The sequence below is a fragment of the Gopherus evgoodei genome, chromosome 3, assembly GCF_007399415.2.
Source record: "Gopherus evgoodei ecotype Sinaloan lineage chromosome 3, rGopEvg1_v1.p, whole genome shotgun sequence".
NCBI classification, from domain to species: domain Eukaryota; kingdom Metazoa; phylum Chordata; order Testudines; family Testudinidae; genus Gopherus; species Gopherus evgoodei.
In genome coordinates this window covers 221,881,838-221,894,315 of record NC_044324.1, presented here as the reverse complement: position 1 = coordinate 221,894,315, position 12,478 = coordinate 221,881,838, and the positions used below count along the sequence as shown (strand labels likewise).

Here is a 12,478-nt window from a genome sequence, read left to right as displayed (position 1 = left end):
CAAAACTTCCAGCTCTGCCCCGACAGCGTCTGTGCTCTGACTGTCCGTCGTCAGTACGAAAATCTATGGCACCCTGTGAACGCTGAGATGGTGCAAAACAAATGGAATTTAATATTGAAATAAAGAGCCCAGGAGCGGCTATACTGACTCTTACTCCGTATCCTGTTTAATTGGGTAAAACTTCCACATGCAAAATTGGTGCGAAGCTGCAGCAAAATCCTAGCTCTGCTGTTAGGGCCCTTGGTCTGGAGGTTCATTGCGGTTTGTTGTGGTGTGCACAGGGCTCTGTGTGTAGACAGCCATACTAGCAGCTCTGGTACTCACTATCTGCTTGAGTCATAGCCCCGACTCTCCGTATGGCACAGGTTAACAGGGGGAAAGGGTTACTTCCCCAAAGAGCGTCAGGGTGTCTGACATGAGAGCTCTTGGAAGTGTGTCTCCGGCAGTTCAGCATATGGAGGGTGGGAGTGTGTCCTGTCAATGCAGTTGCTCTGCATGTGCACTGAGGCCTTGTGCTTGTGTCCGACCACCATGGGAGAACTCTGCTGGTTTAGCAGCTGGAGAAACGTGTCAGAAAACCAGCTAAGCAATTCTCTGAGCATGGTGCTTTGCTGTGGCTGTGGTTAGCCCTGCTCTGGCCTAACCATCCCTATACCTGGCCGGCCAGTCACCTGCCAGACACTTCCCAGCTGCATTAGCTGTGCCTGAGCTTTAGCCAAGGCTGGTGCTTCTAGTGTGCGCTGGGCTGGTTCTGAAATCAGTAAAGCCTTGGAGAAGTAACTACGTTTTTATGAGCAGACTGGACACATGAAATTTGTTACAAATGAAACGAGCAAAACCTAAAACCGCTACTTCTCACATGAAAAAAAGGTCCAGTCATTTGGTTTCCAGCTTGGAAGCAACATATACCAAGAAACCCAGCCCTCGGTGAAATGCTCAGTCTAAGCTGTTGGGCATGAAGTCCAAGTCCAAACCAGATCCCTTAACTTCTGTGTGTCAAACACCACTGCTGGAAAGAATTGGGGAATCCCAGCAATCCACAGTGGAAACGAGCTGTCCGCTCCTGTTGTCCATCCTGTTCCATGCAGGGCTCTTCCTACAGGATGTTCTCCAGCACTTGTGCAGATGACAGTTGGCAGATCTAAGACAAACCTGCTTAGTCGCAACAAGATTGGGGTGTATTCAGTTTCATACTCATTACGTTTGGCTTGGTGTGGCCCTTGATTTTTTTTGCCAGCTCCAGTGCAGAGATGTAGATGCCCAGGCGAGTAGATTCCAGAGATTCGGATGTCTCTTCTCAGTAGGGAAAAAGGGGAGCATTGGGTGGATCACATCCTTCAGCAGTGGCAGGAAAATCACTTGGGTTCTGTGTGATCAGGTCCATAGGCCCAGTGTCAGACCTGGGTCCAATTCATCCCTGTTGTGAGCCCCATGAAGTCAAAGGAATCTGAGTATGAAGCTGACTCTTATAAAGACAGTGAAGCCACCAAACCCTCGTGGGCGCGGAGCGCTACCCTGCGTTTCTGCAGTGCCAAATCCTGCCGTTCACAATCCCTCATCATGACAAAGCAGAGCTTGGTGTGTTCTCTCAGAAACAGCGTTAGGTCACAGAGGTCCTTCCTCTGTAACTCATTCACCGCCCTGCACTCTGGGCAAGATCCTCAGGGAGAAAAACAATCCAGTCCCCTCACCTCCTCACGCTGTCGTCGTCCGCCCCTTCAGATGCCGAGACCTCTTCCCTGCTTTCTCTCCTCAGTTCCCTCACCCGTCCACTCAGCATCGCTCCTCAGGGTCCTTTCCCTCCCAATACCAGCATTCACTGGTCTCCTCCATCACTTCAACCCAGACCGGCCTTGGCCCCTCCTGCCTCTCAAAGTATTGCCCCATTTCCCTTCTGCAGTTCCCTCTGCCAGCGCCATTCTCCACCCTCTCCAGGCCAGCTCCGGCCCTCTACGCTCCACTGAACCGGCTCTCCCTGGGCTCCTCTCAGCCGGCGCTCCGTCCTTGCCTTCCTCATGCCAGTGGCTGCTTGTGCTCTTGAAATCTGCCCTTGTTCAGTTTTGTGCCTTGGTCCTCTCCTAGTTCTCAGAATGCTGCTTGAGAGTGTCATTCTGTGGGGTTCCTTCTCCCCTCTCCTCCCCCATCGTGCTGTCCTTGCTGCCTCCCTCGGCGTTGTCACTGGGTGATCTTACCCCTGTCTTTACACTGCATCTCTCTGCTCAGGACCTGTCTCCCTGGCTGTGAGCCCTGCAATCTGGCTCCCACTGAGCCCATTCCAAATGCTGCTGTCGATCTTCCCCCTGGCTGTCACCCGCTTTCTAATGGTTCCCCCGCCCCCACTGCATCAAACACACAGCCCTGGACCTTGCCTTTAACATCCCTGTAGTGCTTAGCCGGGCTCTACCTAGTCACCCACAGCTCTGCTGGGCCAGTCAGGGCAGCCCAGCCTCCAAGGCTCTCTGGTGGCGTGTGTGCCTCCCCCAGCAGCGCAATTCATGCTTTCTTCCACGCCACCTCCTGGGGGTTGCAAGCCTCTCCATCCAAATCTACAGTTCTACCTCCCGAACCTCCTTCAAATCCTCCTCCTGAAATTCAGCAAAGGCCATCTGAGAACAACTGGGCTGGGCAGGTGCCCGGTTCTGATCACTGCTACCGATTGGCTCATTACGCCAACCACTTGTGCACATGGCTAGTCTGCAGTGAAATACCCTGTTGTTCCCCACTCCTCTTTCCTTCCCATCCTGCTTGTTCATTTCACCCACCAGTTCCGTGTCCTCTTTTAGAGGAAAGCTAAATACCCTCTTGTACACGAGCAACAGGGATTGGCTCATCCAGGCACGTACCACCAGCATGTGCAAATGTGTTACTGAAATCTACAGCTTACAGTTATGTACTTTCCAGCTAATGCACTTGCATCAAGTCAGTGGGCTCCTGCCCCCCAGGTACTCACAGATGTAGACCTTCACCTGCCCTGGGCGTCAGACATGAACAAGGGGATGAATCTCAAGATCTCTGCTGTGTGTGTCTGTTGTCTGACAGGATCCTTGGTTCGTTGGGCCACTGAGCTTCTTTATTGCTTTCTCCTAATTCTAAAGCTGCCTCTCACCAGCTGTGGTGGTAAGTCAGTTTTCCTGAAACGCCAGATCATCTAAACCCAGATTTCCTTCCTGAGATCAATTTCACTGTAACTTGGAATTGGAACAGCCAGGATTATCATCTCGTCCCACCAGGTGAGGTGGGATTGGAATTGCTGCTCTGCTGAGGTCAAGGAAAGGCTGGCTTTGCTTTCCTCACCAGACGCGTCTCTGTTGTGGAGGAAGATTGCTACGGAGGAGATCGAATAAGAAAGCTTTCACAAGTGTTCCTTGCTGCTCTGAGGCTGAAGTCTAATGATAGCTTAACAGAGAGGGGCCAGGCTGACCAAGAATGGTGGCGAGTGAGATATTCATCCTAGATGAATAGCCAGCATTGTGTGCATATTGCCTGAAAAAAATTGAGCTGGCTAGTGAAGAATGCAGCCTCTGAGGTCTGTACAGGACCATGTCCGCTCTCGTAACAAGGGTCAGCTCAGATCCTGTGAGGTAGAACTGTAACCAGTAGCTGAGTCTGGGATTGGTTTCCTTCATTTGCAAATGAAGGATCTGTTATGAGTTGGTGACCTTCGGGAAATTACTTTTCTTCAGTGCCTCTGTTTCCCCAGCTGCAAAGTGGGGGAGAACACTGTAACTTACTAGAGTGTTTGGAGGTTTTAGGCCCTGTCTATTCTCAGACTTGCACATGTTTATTTAAACTGGTTCAGTCACACCGGGACAAACCACGGTGTGGACGCTCTCATCAGTCTAAGCAAGTCTTATCGTGGTTTTGTTTCCACCTAGTCCTATGGCTGTCTCTACACACACTCAGAAACGGCACCACGTAACTTAAATCAGTTTAAAAACTAGTAGCCTGGTGCAAACCCTTGAGTGCACAGTCTTACATTGCTTTAAACCTGATGTATAGCTGGTTAAACAAAAGTGTGTCCACACATGTTGTGCCACTGTTTTAGCTAAATCAGTTTAAAATGGCTCCTCCGGTTATACCAGTACAATATTGTGTGTAGACCAGGCCTGTTCAGTTAAATTAAACCAAAATAGCAACAATGAGGTTACCTAGCTCTCGTACACCTGCTTTAAACTGGAATAAATGTGCCCCTCCCTGTGCACCGGTTTAACCGAATCCATTTGAATCGCACCTTCGGTTCAACTGGTGCAACACTGCAGGTAGACAAGTGCAGTTAATGCTTGTGTAGGGCGCTGTTACTCTGACAGGCTGTGCGGAGGAGCTGCCGCTCTTCATTTCTTCTGGGAGAGGGTAACAAAGATAATGTTCAGATTGAAAAGGAAACAAGGACACTGACCCGGAACGGGAAGATTTGGAATTAACCAGCAAATGCCCAGGGAAGGAGGGCTCGGCCCCCCGCCATGATGCTGCCCCACGTCCCCAGCGTGTGCCTGCGTAGCAGAAAGCTAGTCTCCTGGGTGTGATGTGGCTTGAAAGCAGGGCTGACCTTCAGTCATGCTGCACTCCTGCCAGGCCTGAAGCCTTCAGGCCCCTAGTTTCTTTGTAATGTGCCTGTTAAGCTGTAGTCAGTCTTCAGAGGCCAGGCATGAAGCAGTTGTCAGCAGGACGACGGACTTTGCTTGTTTTGTCATGAAGTGTCTATCCTAGGCTTGTAATTTAGGGGCCAAAATGGAGAGCGAGGAGGCTGCTGTCTGTGCTTCGGTTAGTGGTGATCCAGGCCATGCCAGATAATGTAATGTCACATGGGTGCAGAAGGCAGCACACTTCGGTGACCTCCTGGGTTTTGGGAATCTTGTCAGTTGCCAGTGAAGATGTGCGTCTGGTAGAAGGTGAGACCAAGTGTCACGGAGTGTGGGGGAGTCCGGTCCTGCACCCCTCTTCCTGGGACCCACAGTGACTCTTAGCCAGCCAGTAAAACAGAAGGTTTATTGGACAACAGGAACACAGGTTACAGCAGAGCTTGCAGGCACAGTCAGGACCCCTCCACCGAGTCCTTCTGGGCTTTCAGGGTGCTTGGATCCTAGCTAGGATCCCCTGAATTCCGCCCACACAGCCCCAAGCCCAAACTCAAACTGCTTCCCTCCTGCCACTCCCTTCCTTTTGTCCCCTTCCCGGGCAAAGGTGTTGACCTTTCCCCTCCCTTACCTAGCTCAGGTTACAGGCCCTGGCATCGTCCATCCCTTAAAGTCCTCCCCTGCTCTCCCACTCCCCACACAGACAGTCCCTACTGCATCACACCAAGTCTTAACTGAGATGTCCCATTGCAAGATGACTGGAATCTCTCGGCAGATTGCTAGGATATTGGTGTCGTCACTGGCTAAGCTGGAGGCTGGGGCGTGGACCATAATTAACTCACTGAGTATCCAGGATTTGTGCCTTGCAAAGGATATCCCAGTGCCCTGGGATAACTGCTAAGAGAGAAACTATGGATGTTTTTCGTATCATCTGCTTAGACCTTCTGTTGCTCACTGAACTCCCCGAGGGTCTTGCAAGCTGACGAGGAACCATCTGATGCCTTTTTGAGCATGAACTCTGGTTGCTTCAGAAGAGATTAGTGATTTTGTTGATCATTGATAATAGGCTGTACTGATGCCTCAGAAAGGCCGAGTCAGCGGAATCTGCTCGTCAGACCCGGCAGTGAAATGAGCAAGGCAGCACAGGCAGTAATTGTCTGCATGCCTCACCTGGGAGGCTCCCTGAAGGAAAACTGCCCTCGTTCATTCCTGATAAAGCTCCAGCTCTGAAAGTCCTGCTGCTCCCTTGAGACAGCTGCCTCCCCTCTGTGTCGCAGCCAGAGATGCTTCTCCTCTGCTCTAAAACCCTGACGAAAGGAACTATTTTTTGACAGGCATGGCTGCGTTGCTGCAGGAGTTGTACAATAAATAGTGCAGTACATCTCCATGTGCTGGCTGCAGCCCAAATCTTACTCTTAGCCACTAGTGTACGCGTCTTGCTGTCACTGCATCTGCTCTGATCGTATGAATTTTGTGGCACTGTCCTTTCGTCGAAGACTCTGCCAGCTCAGAGAGTGTGGGTAGCTTAGAAACCTGCTCTCTGGTTGTATGAGTCTGGAATTGTGCAAGCTGGGCATTCCTGCGAGAAGGGGACGTTGCTGTGGCTGCTGGGCTGGAGATGCACACTGGAGCTCATCGTTGGGGGGCTCACCTCCATGTTAAAGATGTGAGGGTGCATTGCAGCACTTGGGGAGCTGCACGTCAGGCACCAGGGTCTGACGTTGACACTAGTGTATATAGGGACAGGAACATGCCAGAGTTCCCAGCGACCTCTTCCTGGCCATGTTTCAGAATCTTCATTCCATCCTTGTCATCTTTGAGCTCTTCATGGGTTTGACACTGTTGGTCCTGTTCCCCTGCTTGACATCTTGACCTTCTTTGGCTTTTGACCGTCTCCTTCTGGTTCTTCAGCTCTTCTTCATCTCTTGCACTTTCTAGGGGCTGGCACGTGGCTTTTGTCCCCAGAAAAGCATGTTGGTTGCTCATTCTGGCCTATGGGAGAATTTGCTGGCATGTTGTGGCTTAAAGCATTTGCTGACCATGTCACAAAGCTGCATGGGGCAGGCCCGGGGCAGTGAATGCAGAGTCAGAACCTTTCTGGAGAGACCATGTGGTGGTTTCATCTAAGCATAGCAGCCTGGTAAGGATTTCTGATGATCTGATCAGCTCCACCTCCACAGAGTGCCCACAGCTCTGACCCCCTGGAGAGCTGCTCTGGGACGGTGATGCGCTGTAGCCAGGGTGCCAGGCTGTCCCATTGTGGACACAGCGCTGTGCTAATCTCGAAAGAGACCAGAAAAGTGACTGGATGGGATGCCGGATTTATTGTCTCCGGTCTTGGCTACACTGGCGCTTTACAGCGCTGCAACTTTCTCGCTCGGGTGTGAAAAAAACACCCCCCTGAGCGCTGCAAGATACAGCGCTGTAAAGCGTCAGTGTAAACAGTGCCGCAGCGCTGCAAGTTAAGCCCCATGAGGAGGTGGAGTACCTGCAGCGCTGGGAGAGCTCTCTCCCAGCCCTGGCGCCGCGACCATCCTCGCACTTCAACGCGCTGCCATGGCAGCGCTCCCGCAGCAGCGCTTTGAAGTTTCAAGTGTAGCCAAGCCCTCAGTGACCTCAGATCAGATTGGCTGAGTTTGCGCATGAAAGGATTTTTTTTTCCTAACTGCCAGCCTTGCTGACACCCCCCCAGAACCTGATTCTGGCTGAGTTCTTTCCTTCCCTTGTATCTCCCCAATAATAAAGATCTTGCTGCTCTGCTTTGGCCTTCAGTTATGCCAGACTTCAGTGGGAGTTTTGCCCGAGTGAGCACTGAGCAAAAGTCGAGTGCTGACGTCTGGATTCGGCCCCAGGGACTGGGGTCTGTTCATTTAGATCCAGAAACAAAGCTGCAGGAGAGCCGTTGTGTGCTGTGAATGGGGATGGAATTGGGACAGCTTGTGGCTGTGCTGGTCCGGGGACTGAGCCCCTGCAGTTGGAGATGGGTGGGGTGGGGCGGCTCTTCTCTAGGAAAGATGTGTGAGCAGCACAGAGGAGAACTTGATGTGTGCAAGGCTGTGATTTCCCCTGCTGAGCAATGGGGCCTCCCTTTACCCCAGTAATCCTAGGTCCTATTCCGGCTCTGGTAGGCTGTCCTTCGTCTAGAGCAGAGCGTTCTCGGAGGGTTGTTAGTGCAGAGCAGCATCAGTGCTTGGCAAGTCCTGCCTGCGCTAAGAGGCGTTGAAATGGGCCGTTTCCCTCAGCCGAAGAGCCAGCCGGCCTGCCAGCAGAAATGTTTGCAAAGGCTGGGGTGAGAAAGCTGCATGTTTTCTGGGTGACTTGTAAGTATGACTTTGAGAGCGAGCCCCTGTGTGGATCAGAGCTGGTGGCACAAGGCAGTGGCCGCCCCATCTGGATCAGGAGAGACTTGGTCTGCCCGCTGCACTGAAGTTGGGAGCTGCAGCAAAGCTTCTAGCTGGAAAGGGTGGTCAGGTCAGTTCACTTCCTAGGCTCCACACGCTGCTTAGCAAAATGCCAGGGAAATCCTACAGAAACTGCAGAGTTAACGGCCGGACCTTTCCCAAGCTGAATGCTGTAGCTGGGGGTGCTTGCAGATATCTGCTTTGGGACAGGGACAATTCAGGAGTGGCTGGAAGGCGGGGACAGTCATCGCATGGGCTTTTGATTGGTCTCCATTCTGCCTTCTATTGCTCTGAGGAAGCAGCATCTGGCATTATTCTGAGAAGTAATTTGGGTGCCCATATCATGACAGGCGTTTGCTCATCTGATCAGCTGTATAGAGCCCAGAGGGGACGGCTCAGTGTTCTAAGAATTAGATGTGAGCTATAGACTCAGATTCTGGCCGGATTTGATTTTAGTCCATTATCTTTGCATGAGTCAGATGCAGCTAAGTAAGGCTAAGAATGCTGATGTTAGAGCCCGGGGAACTTTTTGTAATGTGGGGTCTGTCCTTGGGCAAAATGCACATTCTCAAATTTGTGCACTGCGCACCCAGTCCTACCACAGCCGTGGGCTGATTCCTGCTGTGTCCTTTGGAGGTGGGGCGAGCAGTGCTGTACAGGGTATTCCAGACCAGGATGCTCCATTGCTTTATGTAACGACACGGTAATTTTCGGCATTATTGTCTAGCTCATTCATTATGCACTGTGGTGTACTCCCTCCTCCCCCCTTTGACCATTGCTGCGCATATCACAGAGGTTTGTGCTAATGCTCAGAGCTTTTCCCGGAATGGCTCCAGTTCATTTAGAGCCCAGGAATCTGCATAAGCAGTTCAGATTTTCCTTCCAAGGCGCACTACCCTTTGTTTTCATGGGTGACTGTCCTCTGCTCTTTGCCAAGCCTGTGTGGGTCCCTGGGACCTTCCCCTCCAGGGAGGGCAAAGCTTCCTTAGGAGCAGTAATTGCTTCCTAGGGGAGATCCCTGCCTCCTGATGTGTGAAGCTTTTGCTAATACTCCCTGAGTGCAGCATCACCACCGTGGCTTATGCCTTTTTTTATGCCATCCCCTGCGCTTATGCCCCATCTCGGCTGGCAGAAACGGTGGAGATTTGAAACATGTTCTCTAACTGACAGAGCAGGGTGCAAGCCAGAGGAGGGAAGGGTTGTTATCCACCTGCCCTGCAACCTGGGGTGCCTCTCAATGCTTCGCTGCTGCAGGTCACACCCTGGGTGTCTGTGTACAGCCACAGAGCTCCAGCAGCTCTGACCCCAAACGCCAGCTGCATTCTGGCTCCTGCCAGCCTGGGTTACTGCTCCCAGGGCAACCCCAGCCCACTCCCAGTCCCAGATATCCCCCAAATACGTGTGTTCTGCGTGTCCAGCCCTCTCCTGGGCAGCCCAGCTGTGTTGGGTCCGTTGCCCCTCTCAGGGGATTGGTGCACAGCAGTCTGTATCTCAGCTGGAATTACCCGCCCAGTTCACAACACGAATTGATGAATAAAACGAGTGTATTTAATTGCAAGGCGTGAGCTGTTCAGGAGGTACAAGGAAAGAGGCACTAAAGTCAGAAATGGTTCCAAGAGCAATAAAGATAAATCGCTTACCGAGGCTGAACTTTCCAAGCTGAGCCTGGCTCAAGCTGAAGTCCCTGAGCATGTGTCCAGTAATGCTGCTGACCAAACCCTCTGGCCAGGGTCTGCCCCCAAAGCCCCATGGCTGTTTCTTTCCTGGTCTTGGGTGAACAGGAGAGAGATGGGTGGGGAGAGAAAAGTGGGGGGGTTGCCTCCTCACTTTTAGAGTTCAGCCCCCCTTTGAAATGCATTGTCTTGAGGGTGACCCCTCGATAAAGGTCTTTTCCCCTGAGAGCCAGGAGTTCGGGGTGGGGCGGGGAGGTTCCATGCTGCTGTTTGCTAAGGTCAGATCCATTTGTTCCTGCCCCACCCATGCCCCAGAATGGCCCCCTGGTAGGCGATGGCCCAGCAGCAGTGATGGCAGCTGCCTGGCTGGGTCGACAACTTATCTTTGGGGAGTGGGTTTAGCCCCTCCCCCGACTTGCCTGGCAAACGCCCTTCAGTCATGAGTTCAGCTAATGCTCAGAGCTTTACACAATGTTCCGCCAGCCCTGTCCCCGGGACATTCTTGCCCAGCGAGGTATTAGCTCCCCTGGCGTATTTGTACAAAAATGGTTGCAGTGGTGTGCAGGTGTGACGGCAGGGGGGCGTCCTGTCACACTAACGCAGTCTAACTAGTGTGTTTTAAACCCCACTGCAGGCAGGCAAGTTGTGTTTTAACACACATTGGCTACAACCCAGCTGGCTTTACACGTGTCCATGCGGGTTTTAGAACATGCATGGTAAAGTGTTAGCTAACAGGTTAAAAATACCCCTTTTTGCCTTGTCTAGCTGAGCCCGGAGTCACTTCCTTGCTCTGGGGTGGAATTCCCCCATGGGCTCTCCGGGCTGGCATGAGGCAGGGTGGGCGGATTCAGAGCACAGCGTTGCTGCCGAGGCTCTGTTCTGGCCCTTGCCTAGGGCTGAACGTCATCTCCCTCTGCCCTTGGCAGTTCACACCCCTGCAGTGGCCTTAGCCCCCTGTGCCGGAGCTTTTCCTGCTGTGTCGATTGTTCTCGGCCCTGACTCCACCCACTACTGGCCGGGGGGGCCTGGCTCCGAGTCTTCTCTTTGCACTTCCTGTCCCCGTTCTGCAGGGCAGATGTCTGCGCTCCCTAGACCTGGCTACCTGGCGCTGTGGGAGACGGGGGTGTATTCAGGATGCAGCCTAGGCTCGCTTTCCAGGCCTGGGTTACTCCAGCTCAGCTCGTGAGCCGGTCTCTGCTGCTGCTTGCTCTTCAGCTTCAGCCATGGGCTGGCCCTGCTGGGAGATGCTCAGAAGGAGCTGGGAGGCCCGAGGCAGCCAGGCAGAGGCTGTCTGAGTACAAACTCAGACGTGGAGCTAGCCTGGTTCTTCCCAGCAGGGTCCTTCAAGCTGCCGCTGCGGAAGTGGCAGACGTGTGTATTTCAGGGGCTCTGAGCCTCGCTCCCCTGGACAAATGGGAACAGCAGCCATACCCCTGTGTGGTTCTCTTCCTACCCCTGGCCCTGGATTTAATGGGGACCAGCCCCACGTCCTCTGCTCTGCCCCCTCGCCATGTGCCTGAGCCTGTGGAAACAGCAGCCAGAGCCCACTTCCCTGTGGCCGGCAGTGCAGCCCTAGTCCCTGAGCGCGTCCGGCTGGCGACAGCTGCTGTCGGCGCCAGTCACAGGGCTCCCGTGGGCACTGCAAGGAGGCAGCTGCCTGTCGGCGCGGGGACTGGGACAGTGAACGCCAGCTCTGCTCGCTCAGACGAACCACAGGCTTAAGTGCACTGCTCCCCTCTTCTCAGCCCCTGGTGCTGCAGCGAGGGTCTGAGTGCCCAGGGGGTCGGCAGGGGCAGGGTCTGCCCCACTCAGTGCAGGGGTGGGGAGCATGAGGCTAGTGCTGGGGAGGAAAGTGGGGGATTGGATGTGCTCCTCCAGGCTGTCTGGCCCTTTGCTGTACCAGGGCTCTGGCAGCTGCCTGGCCCCTCGCTGACCTCCGCTTGCAGAGGAATTCATTCGTGGTGCCCCTCCCCCTTGTGAATCACTGGCTCTGTCTTCCTGACAACAGGGTGCTACTCTTTCAGAGGGCAGCCCGGGTCCCCTCCTGTGTGTGCCCCCCCAGCTGGAGTCTCTCCAGGATGCCTGGGCCTTCCAGAGTCCCAGGCCAGGAGGGTCCCTTGGGATCACCTCCTCTGACCCCCTGCCCTGGAGAGCACAGGCCAGAGACCTGCCCCCGGTCCTGGAGCAGAGCCTTTAGAGAGAGCGAATCTGGACTGAGAAGTGGCCAGTGATGGAGAATCCACCGGGTCCCTGGTAAGTTGTCGATGGCAGGCTGTCCCCCAAGCACGTAAGTGTTTTCCCCTTTCCCTCCAGGGGCACAGAGGGGCCTGAGCTGCTTTTCCTCTGCAGAGCTCGAGCCCTGGGATTCCCTTGCACTCTGACTCTGCGCCGGAGCCGTGGCTTTTCCAGCCAGCTGGGACTCATTGAAATCCCTGTCAAGCCTTGTAGAAATCAGCCAGAAGGCTCCCATCACTGGGGAACAATTACAGTCACTCTCTTAGCCGGGACTCCTGCCTTAGGGGCGCAGCAGTTGCCAGATGGGATCAGAGCAGTGGTCCGTCTAGGCCCGTCTCTGTTTCTGACACTGGCCAGGACCAGCCATGCCTACTGCAGAGAAAGGTGCAAGAAACCCTCTGGTGGAGGATTGACTGGCCTGCCCCATGGGCTCTGTCAGTTTCAGGGCTGGCTTCTGCATGGCCGCAGGAGGATTTACACGACTTCCACATGCTGATGTAGGCAGGGCGTTCTCCTTACGCAGAGCAGGGGCCAGCCATTGCTGGGTTCTGCTCCACGTTTGTCCTCGCTGATATCTTGAGTTCCTCGGCTCCAG

The 12,478-nt window shown here is 53.7% G+C and overlaps 1 protein-coding gene across 4 annotated transcripts in view; it reads left to right on the top strand.

The window, feature by feature from the left end:
- Positions 1-12,478, top strand: part of LOC115649307 (phosphofurin acidic cluster sorting protein 2-like) — a 115,469-nt gene that overhangs the window by 55,464 nt on the left and 47,527 nt on the right. Inside the window, exon 1 of one of the 4 annotated variants that reach the window (XM_030558170.1) lies at positions 11,864-11,901. The exons of the other annotated variants lie outside the window; for them this stretch is intronic. Within the exon in view, the coding sequence (XP_030414030.1) occupies positions 11,879-11,901 (23 nt within the window). The 5' untranslated portion in view covers positions 11,864-11,878. Of the gene's footprint in view, positions 1-11,863; positions 11,902-12,478 lie in introns of those variants that run through there. 4 annotated transcript variants of the gene reach the window in all.